Source organism: Microtus ochrogaster, linkage group LG12 (genome assembly GCF_000317375.1).
Source record: "Microtus ochrogaster isolate Prairie Vole_2 linkage group LG12, MicOch1.0, whole genome shotgun sequence".
NCBI lineage: Eukaryota > Metazoa > Chordata > Mammalia > Rodentia > Cricetidae > Microtus > Microtus ochrogaster.
The window spans coordinates 4,816,492-4,837,148 of record NC_022036.1 but is presented as its reverse complement, the minus strand read 5'-3'; the positions used below and the strand labels follow the sequence as shown (position 1 = coordinate 4,837,148).

Here is a 20,657-nt window from a genome sequence, read left to right as displayed (position 1 = left end):
CCTGGTCTACAGAGCTAGTTCCAGGACAGGCTCCAAAACCACAGAGAAACCCTGTCTCGAAAAACAAAAAAAAAAAAAAAAAAAGAAATTGCAAGACAGCATACCATCCAGGCTGTGATATGGTTACTGCTCACAGCTCTTACGCAGTTTTTTCAGTGACAAGGAACAGAAAGTACAGCAGTAAAAATACGAGAAAATTTTGTAGTTTGGTATGCAGAGGAGCATGAGGAAGTTTCAAATTTCAGACAAGATTGGTGAGGGCAAGCCAGCTATGGTTGTTAAGGAGATTGGTACAATTAAAAAGAAACCAGACACTTTGCAATATGGAAGAACCACCCAACCCATAGAAGGCTCCAGGGTATTAAACCAAAAACTCATTTGAAAAACATGCACTAAAGAGAAAGAGTATAGAAAGATGGAGCCTCTAGTGAAAGCTATCTAGGGAAATGTCTCCCCAGGGTCAGCTATAAGCACGTGTAGCCACTGTCAGAAGAGGACATCTTGAGCTGGCAAGAGAGCTGGGTACCATTTAATTGCTGCTGGTTTTGAAGACATGCAGGATGCCAGAATAACAGGGACAAGAAGGCTTGAGCCAAGATTTCAGAAAGAAAAAACAAAAACCAATCAATGAGGCTAGTTATTGTGCAGCAGAATCAGATTTCTTTCTAGAAGGCCCCAAGAAGTCAATGTGCAAAACATTGAGGGTGACGCTTAAGCTACAGTGGAGACCCTAAGATGTCAGAGATGCTGGGAATGTAGAACAGCGGAGGAAAGCTGCAGGCATCGTGTGTAGCCAGTCCAAAAGAAAAGTTATATAATGCTGCAGATGACAGGGCTGTGGGGTGGGACTACCCAAGCCTATTGGAGCCCAAATGATGCTACCAGAAACCCTGAGTGCCTCATAGTGATACAAGGTTTTATGTTTGCCCTACTGTGTTTCAGTCTTGCTTTGGTCCAATCCTTTCTTACTATTTCCCCATCTTCCCTCCTGTTTGGAATGAGGATGGCCATTATTTGCCATTATATTTTGAAAGTATCTCTTTGCCCGTTTCATTATGTTAAATTTGATTGAGACTTTGAGTCTCAACAGCGCTTTGAACTTTTGCTTTTTTTTTTGACTGCCCTAAATTGTTCCGTGGGTATGAATTTTACGAACATTATGTGTATTAAATGGTAGAGCCAGAGAGTATTGCACCTTTTCTAGCCTGCACAGCAAGAACCACTAATAATGTGGTAGAGTCTGTGGTCCTTTCTAAAACCAGGGCTCCTGCCTCCTGCAGATGACAGCACACACATATCCTTGTGCTTGTGCACAGGTTTGGTGACCCACTGAATGTCAGGATTTCTTCTGATAGCTTTACAGAATGGATCAATGGAGATAATATCAATGAATTCCTAAACTGCATCCTTAGGAACTGGGCATTTGTAGCTACCATAGAGGACACAAATCCTATACATCATGACATAACCTTGGTAGGCCTTGTATCCCAGCCTGCCTGCTTTATCTGGCTGTGTGGAGTAGGGAGCCCTGTGCAGGGCAGAGAACTGCTCACTGCAGACCGTCAGAAAAAAGTGCATCATATTTGACTGCTTCTTCTGTTCTAAATCTTGAATGTATTTATATTCATCAATCTTGGCTCCTTGATGGCTGCCACCAGACCCAGACTTTTAACTTTTGAATGATGCTGAAACTGTTAAGACCATAGGGAATTCTGAGGTTAGACTGGATGCCTTCTGCATTTTGAGATGGCCATGAACCTGTGAGGACAGGAGCATATATTATGGTTTAAATATAAAATATTCCCACAGGCTCATATGTTTAAATATTTAGTCCCTAACTGGAGGAACTATTTGGGATAGCTGGAACTTTTAAAGGTCCTGGGGCATATCTGGAGGATGAGGGTCAACAAGGCTGGGTTTTGCGCATTATAGCTCAAGCCCCATTTCTGGATGTAGCCCTGTTTTGTACCATGAAACAAGAAGCGACTAAACATTCCTATTGCTCCAGACTAAGCCTATGCATGTCTTCCCCACCAAGATGGGCTCTAACCTGCCGAGGCAAATGAATCCTCCTCCTTCTGTCAGGTACTATGTTGCAGCAATGTAAAATAATACAGTTGAAGAACATCGTGGTTTTGCTTTGTTCCCGCTAGGGTTGCTCTTGAGGGGGAGTCTTTGTAATAGAGTGTTGTAATAAAGCTAATTCCTGGAGGTGTGGCATCACCATCGGTTATCATGAAGTAGATGGTAATAGCTTACAGAATGCAAGTATGGTCAGAAGATAAACAGAACAGCACAGTGACAGCTAGTCTATGTTGATGGTAAAGAGGATGTCAAACACCCCCTCACAGAAAGAATGGGGTGAGAGCAGTCACAAATGTCCCTTCTGAGATTCTGGTCACCCTCACTCCTGTTCTCTAAATGTGAGAGGTTGGCTGGAGTTTGGGCCTCAGAGGAACAACTCTTTGGGAGATATCACTCATGCTCGGGTTGGGTTTTGAGGCAATAAAAATTGACTTGACCCATGTTCTTATTGGCAATCTCTCATCCATGCTCCGGTGTAACCCCTGTAAAATCATTGACTCACCAAGATGCACTTAGATGGATTTTTTTTTCTTTGTCAGTGCCTATCTGGGGTGTACCTGGTGTATCTGGGGTGTATCCTGGTGTACCTAGAAAAAACTGTGTTATATGAGATTACAGTCATGTTCTACCATGCCTAGCTTTGTGGAAGAATAAACTAGGCACAAGAAATGTCAAGTGCAATGATCCAAGGTAGAAATGTTTTGTAGTTAGGGTTTCTATTGCTGTGAAGAGACACCCATGACCACACAACTCTTTCTTATAAAGGAAAACATTTAATTGGATGGCTTATAGTTTAGTGGTTCAGTCCATTATCATCATGGTGGGACAAGGCAGTGTGCAGACAGACATGGTGCTGGAGAGGTAGCTGAGAGCCTTACATCCTGATTGGCAGGCAACAGGACGTGAACTGAGACACTGGGTGTGGCTTAAGCATATATGAAACCTCAGAGACTGCCTCGCCAGTGACACACTTTCTCCAACAAGACCAGACCTACTCCAACAAAGCCACTTCTTCTAATAGAATTCTTCTAATTCTAAAATTCCCTTTGAGCTTATGGGAGCCAATTACATTCAAAATTCACAGAGTGTATCTTGCATATGTTGTTGAAACAGAATGAATAGAAAAGATCAAGGAATACTTTTGGAAGATGTGTAGAAGGGGGTGTGGCATTACTTTGATTTCCTCAGTGAAACCAGAAGTAAGGTACCAGCTGTGCACGAGGCTGAAGAAGGATAAGTAAATTAAGGATGAGGTCTACACGTCTTCCTAGAGACTGGGAAAGTAAATAGATATGAAAACTGGGATGCTTATCAGGAAGCAGAATTGCCCAGGGCCACTTGAAGTCCATCGTCATGAATTTTCAAATGAGACTGGACAGATGTCTGTATATTCTTTCCAATCCTGCTGAAATTCATAGGTGTGGTCTAACCCAGGATTGGGTTTGCAAGAGGCACAAGGAAACTCGGCGCAGGCTCAGGAAGAGTGAGTTTTTCAGCTGTCCAAGGAATGTAAATTGATATGAAAACATGGTTAAGGAAAGTGTTATTATGGGTCTTGGGATCCAGGAATTATTTGAACTAAAGTGAACGAAGGGAGGGAGCTAGAAGACAAAAGGAACTGGTTGGAGAGAGGGAAGCGGTGGCACACTATCTGTTTGGGACTGTATAGTGTGGTGTGCTGGCCACTAGCAATGTGTCAACAACACACAAAAATGAGACTTGTATTAACTGAGGTGCTATCGGGGGAGCTCACACAACCCTATTCCCAACTGAGGAGCTTTTGGCAGATCATGGCTAATGAGAAGAGACTCAGTTCTCTTTAGCAATGTGGCCCCTAATAGGTTGCCCATGAGCCTGTTAATGGTGATGCTCTTTCACATATGGGCAGCACTGACTGTACTCAGTGGTTACAAAACAGAGCATGAAGGGGAAGAGCAAAAAGAGCTCAGTCATTGACAGTGTGTGGGGGCAACCAAAAAGGGTTAGAAAGGAGATATGAGAAATGGATATGATCTAAATACCCTGTATTCACATATGCAATTACCAAAGAACATACAATAATATTTTTAAAAGATGTGCTACAGTGTAAAATGCATAGTGAATTCTTAAGAATTATCATGAAGAGGAAATATTGCACTGATATTTTTTAAAATGTCAGCTACACATTGAAATGGTAGGATTTTAAACATACTGGTTTAAAAAGGTATATTATGGGGCAGGAGAGATGACTCAGCTGTTAGGAGCATTGGCTGTTTTTCCAGAGGATCTGGGTTTGGTTTTTAATACACAGAGGCAGTTCATAACGACTATAACTCCAGTTCCACGGAATCTGACACCCAGTTCTGGCCTTCTCAGGCACGAGGCATGTAAGTGGTATACAAGCATATATAAAAATGAGAACCACCAAACTACCACCAAACAAAGTCTTGAAAGTATATTATTAAAAGTAGTGTTCTCTTTTTAATGTTAAAAAAGTTATGGGTGTGGTTCACATTTTGTGAAGGAAATGGTGATGATGGATAAGGCTCTGAAGGGAACAAGGCTAGTGAGGAGCCATCTACAAGGATGTTAGAATGACAGAGAACGCATGGCCGAATCCTTTTGGAACGGCTGACAGTGCACAGAACATAGCAATCCTCTGGAAATGAGTGTGTACGGCCCGGGATGATAAAGGATTGTACAAGTACATGCAGTAGTTCACAGTTTGATGACATGATGTTCAAAGCTTGGAGTCATTATGGAGGAACAAAGAGGAATTGTCTAGACATGGCAGTGAGGCTCCAAAGAGACATTTGTTTCATGGCCAGGACTAGTGGCACAAAGGCTGTGGTGGAAAGACATTGCTGCCACTTGATAGGGCTACAGAGGAGGTGTGTCCTTGGCAGTTTAGGGCAGGGAGGGAGAGAATGCTTTCCTTTTTTTTCTCTTTTTTTCTTTTTTTTAGCTAAGAATGGCCTGTGAGCTCCAGATCCACCTGGAAGGTTCAGAAGTTCAGCAAGCGGGTAAGATGTAAGGCACATTGAAGATCCAGGGCTTCTTACGGGATTGACACATGGGGAACCTAATGAGATACACTCTGGTAGTTTCCAGGCAGAGGCCAGAGGGGAGGCTGTGAGCTCACAAAGGTAGAGAGGAGGGAGCATCCTTTATTCTCTTCTGCTAGAGGACATGGGAGATGGGGGAAATGGGGGACACACGTCTGAGGAAGGGACACACCTACTTTTCTACCTAGCCACCAAATGACAGAGTCCCTCAAAGCCCACCATCCAAAACGCTCTCAACTTCTCAAACAATACTTGTAGTATTGTTTGAATGGTATAAATAAATGTCAACAAAAGTTCCCATATGCTAAATGCTAGGCTGCCAGCCGGTGGCACTATCTTGACTTGTTGGGACCTTTAGGGGGTATGGCATGGTAGAATAAAGTTAGTTATAGGGTCTGTCCTTAAAAGGACTCCTGGCACCTTGGCCCCTCCTTTCTTCATAGCTGCCATGAACTAAGCCTTCTTACCCCTATCTCCTCATAGGCACAAGGGCTACAGGTTCTGGTGACTATGGGTTGAAACCCTTTAAGTATAGGTGATTTTCTGAGCCAAGAATATCATAAAATTCTGTTCAGAGGTAGATGACATACATTTGAAACCAGAGCAAAATTCTATGGTCTGGATGAGGGCAGAGCACTGGCCCCTGTGCACTGACTTATTCTGGGCATGCCCAGAATGAAACAGCTCGTATGTCCAGAGCTGTGACCCTCTGGGAAAACCATATCACATAGAAGAGTTGAAACCACAAGTTGAGCGAGGCCCATGATGTTTTCATTTCTCCCTCCCCACATTCAACCCAGCACTAGTGTCTGCCCACAATTTAAGGTCCTTAAACTGTTTTCTGTCTCTTTGATTCATCTGCAAAGTCTCCCTTGCCTCTCTTGTTCTACAACAGCCTTTTGACTATACCCATGTTCCTGCTATTACCACTTTATCCTACTGTGGCATTCACAACATTCTGAACACTGTCCTGCCATTCTTTGGCATCTAAATCGCTGCAGGGGCTCCACATTGTTCTCAGAATAAAGCCACAGCTCTTCCTCAAACTCGATATGATAATCTGCCTGTCTCCAACCGGCCTTTCTTCAACCTGCACTGCCCCTCACCCCTTGGACACCCTGTGGGCTTGCCTCTCTGTGGTCCTGGCATGGGCTATGTCCCAGCTGTTACAGAGTCTTGTAGGAGTGGCTCCTCATGGTTAAATTTTATAGCAGATATTCTTTTCTTGAGCTCTGGGGCCCAGGTAATACATGCCACATGCCCATGTTCTTTCCAGTCCCCAGGTTGCTATTATGTGATGAACATTTTTCCTAGTAGGTCTTCTAAGGATGTGGACTGTCTATGAAGGCTCAGTATTATACTATGTTTGATGTTAAACAAAGGCTGAGAAGCAACTTTGTTCATACGATATCCCACCACAGAATGCACTGCACGTTGTGGCTTCTCAGTACTGTGGTATCAATGAGTTGGGAAGTCATGGAGATCCTGGAGCATTTTTAAAATATAGAGCTGGGTATCGACTGTGGGATTCTAGTGGCGCTGAAGTTCAGTGTCCATCAGTAATGTATGTAAGGCCCTAGATTTGTGCCAGGCTTTGTGCTGGGTCACTGCCAAGTCAACTGCAGCAACTCAGCTGGAAGCTGGAGCTGGGAGACTTCTGGGGGGCACGAGTATCATGGCTCCCACTTAGGTACCTGGAGTAGTCTGCCTGAGCAAGTAGACGATCTTGGCTTCCGCTGCTCTGAGTAAATTCCTCTCTTCTCTCTGACACAGCAGTCATCTGCCACCTAGCTCCCATCCCTGGGTGCTGAGTAGACAGCAACCAACCCGGTAGCACATGCAAGCTCGGCTGCTTGCTCATGAGCAGTCACTTCCTGGGTCAGATCTACCCCTTGGGTGGGTTCCTGATGTTCAGCCCACCTCTTTGAAGGGGAGTGGGAGTGGCAGGCGCTTCCATGTAAGTACTTTCCATTTCAGCCCTATCAGCTATCTCCATACGCATGTATCCCCGACTCTCTGAAATGTTTACTCCCTATAATGACAGAGCTGTTTTCAGTGACAAATGCGGCAGCTTCAAGGCCAGGCTCTCTCTGATTCTGGCTTCCTCTGGGTGCAGGAAGACGGAAGTGGCAGATGCCCCACTGCCGGTAGCCTCTGTGCCAGCAATCTGCCTGTGTTGCTGTGGGTGCCCTGGGCCTCTTTTCCTGTCTGCCCTTCACAGCTCCTGTGAGTGCTGACTCTTTGCCATTTGACCATCTGCCTTGCCTGGCCCCCACATTTGTGAACTGACGCTTGCAATGCTTGTGAGTGCCCATCTGGCCAGCACTAAGGGTGGTATCTCTGCCTGACACTGCTCCTCTGACCTCTGCAGATTTGTCTCCTTTGGCCCCATAGACCTCTCATTGCTACTTCAGATCTGATGGGATCATAATAAAAGTTCTAGCTGAGAAAGCCAACCAGCTATTAATATTTATTTTACTAAGACAGCACTATGGAGTAGATGATTTTAAAAAACCAAAAACTAGGTGACTTTATTTTTTTCCTCTGAGAGCAAGGACTAGGCTGTCTAGAATATGGAAGTTATTAAAAAATATGGATTGACCTGAGGTTGGTGACGAGGAAGAGAAAGTGCATGTAGGAGGAAGCTATGACATCAGCCATTTGGCTGACCTGGAAGCACAGAGGCCCCATGACATTATTGTTGTCTGTCCCGCCCTTCATTGAGGGAGTGGCAGCTGGGCATAGCAGGAAGCTGGTTGGCTGGGGCTTTGGCCAAAAGCTCCACCTTCATTTCATCTCCACTCCCATCACTATTGTCAAGTCCAGGAGACTTCTGTACTGACAAGCAAGTGCTCATGGGACCAGGGAAACAAGACACTGGGCTGCACGTGGGAAACTGTAGGCCACATGTTCGCAGCCCCGAGTTTAAGGAGAGCACTCTGCAAAGGCAAAGGGACATGACAGACCTCATACATCTCCTCTCTTTCTTAGATTACAGAAGCAGTTCATGTTCGTGGGGAAATACAACCATATAAAAGCCTTTGCCATCCCCGATTCTGGTCCCAATAGCTAACAACTGATGCTAACAATCCCCAAGAAACCTCTTGGCGGGATGATGTTATGTAATGGGATTATAACAGCTTACGAATGCCGAATAGGTGTGTGTGTGTGTGTGTCTGTGTGTGTGTGTATGTGTGTCAGTGTGTGTGTGTGCGTATGTGTGTCTGTATGTATGTGTGTGTCTGTGTGTGTGTATGTGTGTGTGTCTGTGTGTGTGTATGTGTGTGTATGTGTGTGTGTGTGTGTGTGTCTGTGTGTGTGTCTGTGTGTGTGTGTATGTGTGTGTATGTGTGTGTGTACCAGTGCAGAGACAGACAGAGAGAATCTGATGATGTAGAATGATGGAAAGTGAGAGTCGTGAGGTCCGTGGAGGTCTGTGGAGGGCCGGGCTGGAGTGTAAGAGGAGTTATGGAACAGAAAAATGTAAGTGAGACTGGAGGGTAATGAGAAGTAGGCAGGAATATTTAAAATACTAAAGAACTTGTATATCTTAGTTTGCTTTCTATTGCTGTGATAACACCACGACCAAAAGCAAACTGGGAAGGAAAGGGTTGATCTGACCTATACATCCCAGATCACAGGCCATCACTGAGGGAAGCCAGGGCAAAAGTTCAAGATATGGAGATAACTGGAGCAGAGACTATAGAACACTGCTTATTGGCTTGCTCCCCATGGCGAGCTTAGTTTGTCTCTGTCCAGGGATGACACTGCCCCCATTGAGCCAGGTTCTCCCGCCCCACATCAATTACAAATCAAGAAAATGTCTCACAAATTTGCCTAGAGGGGATCTGATGGAAGCATTTCCTCATTTGAGAATACTCTTTCCAGATGGCCTTAGCTGTGTCAAGTTGAAAAACAACAACAACAACAACAACAACAACAACAACAAAAACTACCCCATACACTGTATTACCAAAACAAGTATGTAGCTTAGGAGGTGAAAATCCAACATCTAGTTAGCTTTAATTTCCTTAATTGCCAAAAGGGATAATAATAATGATGATAAAAAAATAACATAACCACATAGATTTATTGTTAATACTAAATGGGAGTAATAAGTTTCCTACAGCTTAGAATTGTGTAACAGCCAACAATGATAATGCATTATCTCTCTGTGTGTGTGTGTGTGTGTGTGTGTGTGTGTGCATGCACACATAGGTGGGCTGCTGGAGATCAAGCCCAAGATGTCATGCATGCTAGGCAGGCACTGTGCCATTGGGTTGTACCTGCCCTGAGTGTGAGCAATTATTGCAGTCATTGTTAATGTTTCAGCAGTATGCTGCTGCTTAAGGTAGGTAGCCTTTGGTCTGCCTGCAGCCAGCATATAGAAAAAGCTTCTGATAGCATCTTTGTCTTTGCTTTGGGATTTTTTCTTTGGTCACTATGCTGTTTCTTCCACAAATGCTTTGCATGTCATACTTTGTACTAAATACCTTTCTGGGGAGGATAATACTTTCTCATACCTAGTGCATCTAAAGCCTTGGAAGTGTGTAGGGATATCTTAGTAGCCAAGGTCAGTGAGTACAAGAAAGTACAAAAAAAAGCAAGAAAGCTTTCTTTTCCTGGTCTAGTACATGCTTGAAGTGGAGACATTGGCTAATTTCCTACACTCATACTACCCAAGATCATCAAACAAAATTGCTTGCTTAAGAAAAATACCCAGGAATGATTAGGGTAATTTCTTCTCGGTGCCTGTATTTTAATAGCATTGACCCTTTGGGAAATTCTGTTTTACTTCTGCTTTGTACTTAGAATGGCCAGCTTAAAACTCTTAGCTCTAATATTCTGCATCCTGAATGCTCTTAGTTGTCTGTGGAATTGAGTCTGCCTACACACTCTCCTATTCTTGATTTATAAATAGGTTCAGCTGCCAACAATTACACATACTCTATTTTTCGATGTTCCTTAAGGAGGCTTCAAGAGGGTAGGTGGCTTTTACTCTTATAAAGTTATCTGGAAACAATCTCTACTTTTCCACATGGGCCTATTTGGAAGGACGGTGATGACTCCTGGTCTCCAGAGCCCAAGAAACAATCTCCAACATGCAGAGTAAATCTAGTATCCAATTTCTAGCAGATCGTCATAGGGACAGGCCTAGGACCAGCTTGTGCATGTCAGAGTGTCTGTACCTGCACACTTTGTGTCATCCATGGCCATGCATGGTATGCAAAATCTTGGTGATGGAAACATTAAGATGACAGAGAAAAGAGAGACTAGCGGGGCCTGGAAAGATGATGAATGCATAGTCACAGATATGATTAAAGACTTAAGGTTGAAGGAAGGAGAGAGCACTGAATGTACAAGACACATTAGACCTGCCTGACAAACTGGAAGGGAGTCTGTGAGCGAAAGCTGCCTAGGTTAACTGGCTGGGAATTTCCTTTCTTGGCCAGCCTGGAACTTGCAATGGTAAGTAATACTGAGAACTATATAAAAAAAATTCAGACATGGCATGTTATTAATTTCTTCACATAAAGCAACAGGCAAATGAGTTAAAAAAAAAACACCTCTTTTACAGATGTGAGCAATGGAACAGAACGAATGAGGAAACTTGTAACTTGTCCCTTGTCCGAGTAGGAAACTGGGCTCCCAGGCCTCACCCTGCACTCACTCTTTGCCAAGGAAGCTAATTAAGTCTGACTTGAATTAGCCCCTGGGGTCATCTTTTCAGGTAACACCCCCGTTTTTTTCACCCCAAATTCATGGTACTAGTTTGCATTCCCCTAAAGCATAGCCCAGAGTTCCTGGACAGTATGGTGCAGCAGATGGGGAACACCAATAGTAGGGGATTACAGGGTAAAACTAAAGGAAGCACCCAGGAATGAATACGGAACTAGAGGTCCGAACGCATGACTCTGTAATTAGGACGTAGTGAATGTGCAAGAAGTTCCCTCCGTAGGCAATCTTATAAAAAGAAGGAAGGGAAGGCAGGTAGGAAGGAAGGAGAGTAAGAAAGTAAGCTGGGCAGGCACTAGCTCGGTCAGACGTTTTTCACGTAGCCTGCGGCAGTCTCAGGCTGAGGAATCCGGTTGGACCAGTGGGGGGCTCCACCGAGCTTCAGCCCCGGGAGCAGCTGACACCCCACTGGGGAAGGTTTGCTGAAGGACCCACAAGGACTAGTCCCCGAGGCTACTAACATCGTTGGGTCTTCCTAGGACGTTATTACCAGAGCAGCTTCACCCAGGTTGAGTCCTCCCACCTTCATTTCCCAGACTGAGCGCTGGACTCTTTCCCTGGGGCAACAGATATGCAGGCAGGGTCTATGGCTATGAGAATTCCTAGAAGCCTTAAGAGGCTGCCTAGTTTTGGAAGTTAGCATCCCCCAAGAGCGCTTCGGTTCCGCTCATTCACTAGTGGTTACACAGGGCCCGGCCGGGTGCCAGCAGGACGAACGCCCCCTCACCATCTCCGCCCACTTAGGAGCAGGGCCCCATCCCAGTCCTGCGAACCCCGACTGACCACAGGACACGTGGGACGAAGAGCTGGAGCTGCTGGAGGTGGCGGGGGGTCAGTCAATGGCAGGCAGGCCCGGGGAGTGGGACTGAGCTGTTTCGGGACCTCTGGGATACTCGCCGGCCCGCTCAGCCAGGAGTGGGGACGGTGAGTCAGATCTCGAGCACCCGCGGGTCGGGCGGGGAGTGGAGGAGGGTAGGTGGCAGGTCAGGAAATGACATCAGAGGCCTGTGCTGGGGAAGGGTGGTCTGTGCCCGGCGGGGGCGGTGGTGAGTGGGGAGGCCGCAGGCGGACCATAGCAGAGCCGGGAGCCCGGGGCAGGACCCGGGCCCCTTCCTGGGGGCGTTTCCTGCCCAGTCCGCCCTCCCCGGTCTCTCCCCGCCCCCTCTCCGGGCCGCTCCTTGTATGGTCTGGGCGCCTCTCTCTCCCCGCCCCCTCCCTCCCTTCCCTTGCGCGTCGTCCCTCCCCGCCCGGCTAGAGGCTGCTTGGGACCGGGACGCGGAGTCCGAGGACTCGGCGCCGAGCGGTCATCCGAGACGCGGCGCTCACGCTCCTGCCCGCGGTGAGGCGCGGGGAGCAGCTCCACCGCCCCAGGAAGGGGACTCAGGGAGGCGCGGGTGGGGTCACCGAGGGAGCTCGGACCAAGGGGTGTCAGCCCGGCACGGCGCTGCGTAACCTGACGACCCACCCCCAGCAGCCCGGCCTGGCCATGGCGGCCCCCCGCCCGCCTCCCGCGATCTCCGTCTCCGTCTCGGCCCCGGCGTTTTACGCCCCACAGAAGAAGTTCGCCCCGGTCGTGGCACCGAAGCCCAAAGTGAATCCTTTCCGGCCTGGGGACAGCGAGCCTCCTGTGGCAGCCGGGGCCCAGCGAGCACAGATGGGCCGGGTGGGCGAGATCCCCCCGCCGCCCCCAGAAGGTATGCGGCTGGGCTTGGGACTCCCGATCCCACTCGAGCGCCAGGTCGGGGTCGGAGGTTTGGGGACTTTGGGGTTGTCTGGAAAGGTTGTTGCGAAGGGGGCTGGGCGCAGCCACCCTGTCCTGAGCAGATGTTCTTACCTCATCTTGGAACTCCTGGCTAGAAGCCAGAACCCTTGGGACTGTTCCAAGTCTCCCGCCTGGGGGTGGGAGGCGGGAATGTGGGCCAGGAATCTTCCCCTTTGGATCCGTTCTCTGAAGTGTAACGGGTGCTGCATGGTTCTTCAGCCCATCCCCGGCCTTTCTCGACCTGCTTCTCTCAGGGCGTCCTGAGCCCCTCGTTATGGTCCGCACACTCCCTGGGATGCAGAAAAGAGTTTTTGGATCGGGGGTTAGAACTGTGCTGAGCAGAGGAGGAAAGAGGGCCGGTACTGATAGCCTTCTCTCTCCTCCTACTAGACTTTCCTTTGCCCCCTCCTCCCCCTATTGGGGAGAGCGACGACTCGGAGGGTGCCCTGGGAGGTGCATTCCCACCTCCTCCTCCCCCGATGATCGAGGAACCATTCTGCTCTGCTCCTCTGGAGGAGGACATCTTCCCCTCCCCGCCACCTCCACTGGTGGAGGAGGGAGGGCCTGAGGCCCCCACCCAGGTCCCATCGCAGGTAGGGAGGTCTTGGAGGACAGCTTTAGGTGAGGTGGGGTGGGGGACACCTTCGTGTAGCGGAGAGAAGCATTTACTCTCCCCCGATGGGTTTGGGATGACAAGGGAAGACTGGGATGGGTGCTCTGACCCCTGACCCTCCAGCCCAGGGAGAAAGTGAGCAGTATTGACCTGGAGATCGACTCTCTGTCCTCACTGCTGGATGACATGGCCAAGAACGACCCCTTCAAAGCCCGGGTAAGGGGCAGGATAGTAGAAAAGGCTGGGGCCCCCCCGAAGGAGAGGAGGGGATATAAAGAGGAGGTGACGGCCCTCTCTAAGTGCATTCCCCTTCTGTTTCCCTTTGCAGGTGTCACCTGGATATGTACCCCCACCAGTTGCCACCCCATTCGTTCCCAAGCCTAGTACCAAGCCTGTTCCTGGGGGCACAGCACCCTTGCCTCCTTGGAAGACCCCTTCTAGCTCCCAGCCTCCACCCCAGCCGCAGGCCAAGCCTCAGGTCCAGTTTCACGTCCAGACTCAGGCCAAGCCCCAGGTCCAGCCCCAGCCTGTGTCTTCCACTAATGCACAACCCCGAGGTCCCCTTTCTCAGGCTCCAACTCCAGCACCTAAGTTTGTTCCAGTGGCTCCCAAATTTACACCCGTGGCATCCAAGTTCAGCCCTGGTGCCCCAAGTGCACCTGGGCCACAGCTCAATCAAAAGTCAGTGCCCCTGGAAGCCCCCTCTTCGGTGGGCACAGGATCCCCCCAGCCCCCAAACTTCACCTACGCTCAGCAGAAAGAGAAGCCCTTAGTTCAAGAGAAGCAGCACCCAGTGCCTCCGCCAGCTCAAAACCAAAACCAGGTGAGGAAACCGCAGGCTGAGGCCAGGGGCTGGAGCGGGACACAGAAATAAAGGGCGGGTGGGGTAAGAGTGGCGAAGAGGATTAGGGGTACCAGAGTGGGTGTGGCAGTGGGAGAAGTGTGGGGTTATCTGGTGGGGCAGAGAAGGTTCTTCTGGAGGATGCCTAGTACTAGCTGCGGCCTAGGTCAGTAGGCAGAGCAGCAGGGGCTTAAATTAAGCAGAGACAGCATTCACTTGTACCTTCTGCCCCAGAATGTTAAGGGGAAAATGAGATCTCTAGCCCAACCTTAGTTTTTCCCATTTTTGGGCCTTGACTTCAGCCCAGCGTTCCTGACTTTTCTGAGCTCTTTCGTCGCCCGAGGGCACATCTAGAGATTAAAAGTGTAGTCAGCACCAGTACACACCTGTGGGCCGGTGTCAGCTGACTGCCAGGTACTGTGTTCTGTACTCAGGAAGCTGGGACCTGGGCAGGAGCGATCTCTCAAACAGGTTCAGCTTTCCAAAGTCATGGGTCTGGAGTAGAATTTCTATCCTGTTTCTCACAAGCTGTCAAGTTGGGTGAACTTTGAGTCCCCTTCTTTTTTTACTCTGTCTGAAATAACCAGCGACCCCAAACAGTGGTGGTGAAGAGCGAGCTTATCTTCTCAGTCTAGCAATAAATGCTCGAAATAGAAATAGACAGCACAGTTGTCTGTTAGTTCAAGGGAAGAGATCTTCTGAGTTGAAGGGACCTGGTGGTCATCTGACCGATTACTGTAAATGCCTGTGTGTCTTCAGACAGCGTAGGAAGAAGTGTTGCTGAGTTCCTATAGCTCAGAATCTCAGAGTTACAGGGATTTGAAACTAGGAACCAACATGGGGACTGGGCAAGTTAGGAACAGCTTTGTGAGATTGGTCTGCCTTCAAGTATTTAAGAACTTGAGAAATCAGAAAGGATCAGGCATAGCACTTAGGTAGGAATAGCCTGTGCAAAATTCAAGAGTATGAACATGGGGAGGGGCGAGGAGGGATCGGAAGAACAGAAAGCAGAAGGAGGTTCATATGGGAAAAACTTGGAGGTGTACTTGAGATTGGTGGGGCAGAAGTACTCTGTAAAGAAATCTCCGACAGGGAGCTTGCTCATGCTAGAGCATCACTGTTGAGTGTGTGGTTTGGCCAGGAGGATTGCTGGAAATACTGCTTTTTGGAAGTTTTCTATAGTAATTCCAGCCGAGGTGCATAATAGAGGTAGGGAGGTCTGTGACCCAGGCGAGTTCACTCCTGGGCCACAGCAGCTTTAGTTGCAGTGAGAAATAAGAACCGGGGATGAGAGCTGTTCCAAAGGAGGAAGGAGGCCACTGATTAGCAACAGGGGTAGGAGGCTCAGAGCCTGGGGAATGTTGGGGAATGACGGTGTTACAGACAAAATAGAGAAGTGCCGAAGGGGAAATGGTTTGGACGGGAAAAGGAGGGGTCCAGCTGTCAGCACGTTGAGCAACAGGCTTCAGGCGCACTTGCCTTCAGCTGTAACTGTCATTCAGCTACTGTGGGACTGTGATGTGGGGGCAGGCCTCAAGCCAGAGGTGTGTGCATAGCCATACATACCAGGAGTAACTGACAAGTCCTTCAGGAACTCCACAGCAGGAAGTGAAAGGCCTCAGGAACCTTGGGTCCTGCAGAGAGAGTGGAGTCCCAGGATGGGGTCCTTAGAGGTTCATGAGGTGACCTTGGGGTTCTTTGTGGGCTGAGGGAATAGGACTCAGATAAGCAGAGACTTGACTTTCAGGACTTCGTAGATGGCCTTGGGACTGTTTGTGCCCTGTGGCAGTGCCAACGTTGAGTGAGCTGTTGGTGCAAACCTGGAAGTTGGTAATGTAGCTTGTTCTGAAAGTTTGGCAGTGAAGCTGGGTATGGTGGCCTGTAAGTCACAGCATATGGGAAGTTGAGGCAGGAGGACTGTTAAATGAGTTCATGTCAGACTATAGTCTCTCTCTGTGTCTCTCTTGTGTGTTGTGTGTGTGTTAGGAGCTTCAAGTTAGGGGAGAAGAGTCCAGGTATGCAGGTATGCAAGAGGCAGGAGCCAGCAGGGAAGAATCCCTGAGAGCAGCGGTTGACCTCCGAGGCACTGGAAGGAGCAAGGACAGGGTGACACACAGTGTTTGGTTGGAAAGAAAGAAGGATGGGGAACTTAAACTGGCTAGCTGCCAGGCATTTAAGGGGTGAGGTCATCGGTGAGTGTGATGAAGGGGGCCGAGCTGTTGGGGGCTCAGAGGGATGGAAAAGGTTTGGAACAGCTGCTGCGGGGAAGGCAACTGGGAATCTGGCAGAGCCAAATACCAGCTAGAGAAGCTGGGGCCAGAGAGTTGGAGGGCGTGGCAGGTGCTGCAGTGTTTTGGGAGCTCTGCAGTGTTTGGCGTCTCCACTTACTTTCTGCAGTGTGGAGGCAGAAACAGGAAACAGGCAGTGCTGTGACCCAGGGTTAGAGATTGGGCCAGATAGCCTAGTGTGGCTTTTGTAGAAAGGGCTAGTACGAGAAGCCAGTCTAGGGACTTGATTGGCAAGGCACAAGGTCAGGTTGAAGTCTGGGACACCCAGTCCCTTCTGCTAGGCTGTTAGTAGTGTAGGTGAGGAAAGGAGGGATGGGACTAGTTGGAAGGGATCTTGAGAGCAAAGTGCGGATAAATCCCAGGTCCGAGCTACCCTGAGGTGGAAGATACCGAAGAAGAGACTTTTGAGGCCACAGGAGTTGCTCAGTGACATTGCTGCTGGCGGGCAGAGGAGGCAGCAGCTGATAGCATCCTGCAGGAAGGACACAGGCACCCACAGGGAGGAGTGCGGTTGAATAGTTTATCCTTCCCAAGATGGCAACAGCCATTTATAGTAGCATTTACTAGAGAGCTAGGAGAAGCCAATTCCATTTTCCTGTCCTCAGAGGGCAGGGAAGGACGCTTCGAAAGAGGATAAAGGTGAAGCCTCCGTTCAGGGACCCCTGCTAGTTAAGAATAGGTGAGTGAAGGAGTCAGTCTTAAGGCCGAGGTCAGGCGGAGTATGACTTTCGCGCTTTCCTTGGGACAGCATGGTAGGTGGAGCTTTGAGTACAGTTCTGGTGGAGGAGGACATGGTGAGGGGCTCCAGGGGCTGGAACGGTGAAGGAATCCACAGGTGATAGGGTCACAGTGTGCTGGTTGGACTTAGTCCTGCAATAGACTACACCCATGCAGAGTTCTTGAAGGAGTGTCTCAGGGACGCGGTGGTGCAGGTCAGAAAGCCCCTGCTCAAGGTCGCAGCTTTCTGAAGCACCTTGTCCCTGTGCAGGGACATCCTTCCCCTCCCCAGTTTTTAACCCTCAAGATCCACTTCATAGGAGGAATGGGCTCACCTGGGCGCTTGAAGACTTGCTGGGCAGGGACTGGGACCGGGTAGACTACAAAACCCTCACTTAGCCTCTCATTGGGACGGAACCTAGGGTGTGTGAAGAGCTGAGGGTGGGCTCTCCAATGGCTTTTGAGGGCTTAAGCTATGCTCCCAGCCTAGTGGCCTCCTCATGCTGATTGGCTGCTCAGCAGCAGGTTGGATGGGTAGGTGTGTATGTGTGTATGTGTGCACCATAGTATGGCGCTTGCTGGGGTGTGGGAGATGCTGTCTGTGCATGCTCTGTGAAGTTGGTGTGTGTCCTGGTATGTCTGCTGTTTTGGTTCCTTGAGCACCTGTAAGCAAGGTTCCCATTGCTTAGTTGTTCTGGTCTGTCTGGATGCCTGGGGTTGCAAGGGTTTGTGCTACATGGCTGAAGATGTCCCCGGTGTAGGAGATATAGGCGAAGGTCAGCCCTGCCCCTGTATTTATGTGTGTGGTGCTAGGGGTCAGGGCACATATATAAACATAGGGGCAGCAGAGAGGAGCTTGCTGAGTCCTAGCATCGAGGGAAGGGGGTTGAAGCTTATGTCTCAATCTAAAAGCCGTCGGCTGGCTGAGAGGAGTTAGAGAATATGAAAAAAAGCACTGGGGTTTTTAGGTGCGCTCTCCTGGAGGCCCAGGACCCTTGACCCTCAAGGAGGTGGAGGAGTTAGAGCAGCTGACCCAGCAGCTGATGCAGGACATGGAGCACCCTCAGAGGCAGAGTGTGGCAGCAAATGGTGAGTCTGCCACCCACTCTTGGGGCACACTGTCCTTGCTGCTATGTGTTGACTGGGCATGAACTTCCAAGAGCTCTTGGGATCTTCTGTCCTTTTTGCCGAGGTGAAATTTTTTGATCTTCCCAGAGTCCTGTGGCCGATGCAGTCAGCCACTGCCCCGCGCCCAGCCTGCAGTTCGTGCGCTGGGACAGCTCTTCCACATCACCTGCTTCACTTGCCATCAGTGCCAGCAGCAGCTGCAGGGAGGGCAGTTCTACAGTCTGGAAGGGGCGCCCTATTGCGAGGGCTGCTATACCGTAAGTCTGGGCTGGGGCTTCTGGCTGGGGTGGGGCTGGATGAGCCTTGGAGACTCTGGTTCCCTCACAACCTGCTCTGTTCTTTCCCAGGAGACCCTAGAGAAGTGCAACACCTGTGGGCAGCCTATCACTGACCGCATGCTGAGGGCCACTGGCAAAGCCTACCACCCACAATGCTTTACCTGTGTGGTCTGTGCCTGTCCCCTGGAGGGTACCTCCTTCATTGTGGATGAGAACAACCAGCCCCACTGTGTCCCTGACTATCACAAGTGAGGACCCATCATTTCTTTTTCTTTCTTTCTTTCTTTTTTTTCTGTTGATCCGAGTTTTGTTTGGTAACCAGGCTGCCACCTGGTTAGCGACAGACCATAGATTTGCTTGCTGGCCACAGTTGTGGCCATAGGCTTCTTCTACGTGAGCTTTGGCTCCCTTGGGCTTCTGGGTTGTTGTTCAGCAGTTGGTCCTAGAATAGCTATGTTCACATTTAGGCTGGGTTCTCAAAGTTCCTTCGGAGCTTAGATGCTTGGAGTACTTCTCCCTAGAGCAATCACAGTTCTGGGCTGGAAAGCAGAGTATCAACATGTAGTATAGGATGGGAAAATTGAAGTCTGTCCCCACCGTGGACAGTATGCCTGGGAGATACAAGTGCAGGATTTTGTGTGGGTAACTAAGATTCCTGGCCCCTCTGCTTTCTCTAGAGCCAGGCTGGAGGTATGCACATGTAGTAGGAGGTGTCTTCTGTCCTCCTTTGGGGTTCCTGCCAAGCTGTATTATGGGTGGGGCATGGGTGTGGAATCAAACACCTGTGACAGAGGTGTGGGAGATAAGAGACTGTGTAAGTGGAGAGGCAGGAAATTCTCTGGATAAGGGCCCGCTGTGTGCGCCCCTTGGTCCTTTGGCCTTTCTTATGAACTTGCTCACCTGGATATATGAATCCGACCCTGTGGCCACGCAACCTATGCCCCCTTACCCTGTGCCCTCCTGGTGGCTGAAAACCCGAGGTGCCTGGATCCACTGAACCCTCTGGGCCTGCTTTCTGACCCTGTAGGCAGTACGCCCCAAGGTGCTCTGTCTGCTCTGAGCCCATCATGCCTGAGCCTGGCCGCGATGAGACCGTGCGCGTAGTCGCTCTGGACAAGAACTTTCACATGAAGTGTTACAAGTGTGAGGTCAGTTGTCCTCCTGTCTTGCAGAGGTCACTTTGAGCCTTGGAAAAACTAAGGGATTTTCCGACTGGAGGGAGGGAAGAGCGGTGGGTTTGCCTGTTGATGTGCCCTGTGTATGTGTGGGCTGGGCTGGGGGTGTTGGAGGAGGTTATAATAGTGAGAAGCAGTCAGAATGGAGTTGAGATAGGATGGGATAGTCTCCAAACCTGTAGTGGGGTGGCAGGGGGTAGGTTCCGGGAACTGCCTAGTCCCACCTTTCTGGCAGGAAAGGCCTGGTAAGGAGCAGGGAAGGTAGCGTGGTCAGGAAGGTAAGCAAGCTCAGAACGTCAGTCCCAAACCTATGGAACACTTGGACTTCCTACTTCAGATGGAGGTGGAGTATAATAGGGCGCAGAAGGAATCTTCCCGGCCAGGGTCCCGCTTACCCTTCCTCCTTTTCAGGACTGTGGGAAGCCCCTGTCCATCGAGGCAGATGACAACGGCTGTTTCCCTCTGGATGGCCATGTCCTTTGTCGGAAGTGCCACACTGCTAGAGCCCAGACCTGAGTTGAGGATGGGCCTCCTTCCAGACCACAGGTCCATTCCCCACTGTGGGCCACCCACACTGAGACCAATCCTTGCCTCTGCCCTCCCTGCATTCCAAACCCCTCCCCAGTATCTCAAGCGCCCTGACCCAGGGCCTCAGCATGACCTAGAGGTGCTGAGGCCCCAGCCCTGGGCTCCACCTCTTGCCTCTCTTGCAGGATTGCCCAGTCCTCCTGAGGTCCCCAAACCAAGGGTCGGTCACCTTTAGTGCCGCTGCTTTCACTGCTGCACCCAGGCCCTTGGCTGGCCTAAGCAGCCTATGCAATGTGCTTGCTGAGGGTGGGAGAAGCCCTAAAACTCCAGGAGCCTGGCTCCAGCAGCCTGGACACCCACCTTGCCCTGTGCTGCTAGGTTGTGGCCACAGCGAAAATTATAAAACCTCATTTTCCAGAATTGATAGTACTTGCTTCTTTGATAACACTTCAACTCTTGGGG

At 49.6% G+C, this 20,657-nt stretch overlaps 1 protein-coding gene and 1 pseudogene across 8 annotated transcripts in view; one reads left to right on the top strand and one right to left on the bottom strand.

Moving 5' to 3' along the window:
• Zyx (zyxin) overlaps positions 1-20,609 on the top strand; it is a 38,152-nt gene extending 17,543 nt beyond the window's left edge. Inside the window, exons 2-11 of one of the 8 annotated variants that reach the window (XM_013352475.2) lie at positions 12,340-12,559; positions 13,018-13,220; positions 13,364-13,456; positions 13,569-14,063; positions 18,055-18,175; positions 18,302-18,471; positions 18,562-18,740; positions 19,520-19,640; positions 20,079-20,213; positions 20,381-20,609. In XM_013352475.2, the coding sequence (XP_013207929.1) occupies positions 12,352-12,559; positions 13,018-13,220; positions 13,364-13,456; positions 13,569-14,063; positions 18,055-18,175; positions 18,302-18,471; positions 18,562-18,740; positions 19,520-19,640; positions 20,079-20,183 (1,695 nt within the window). In that variant the 5' untranslated portion in view covers positions 12,340-12,351 and the 3' untranslated portion in view covers positions 20,184-20,213; positions 20,381-20,609. Of the gene's footprint in view, positions 1-10,840; positions 10,861-11,459; positions 11,790-11,858; positions 12,205-12,336; positions 12,560-13,017; positions 13,221-13,363; positions 13,457-13,568; positions 14,064-18,054; positions 18,176-18,301; positions 18,472-18,561; positions 18,741-19,519; positions 19,641-20,078 lie in introns of those variants that run through there. The other 7 variants (XM_026787564.1, XM_026787565.1, XM_026787563.1 and 4 more) reach the window with 7 other exon arrangements.
• Positions 1,084-11,328, bottom strand: LOC113457940 (annotated as a pseudogene).
• Positions 20,610-20,657: the final 48 nt, after the last annotated feature.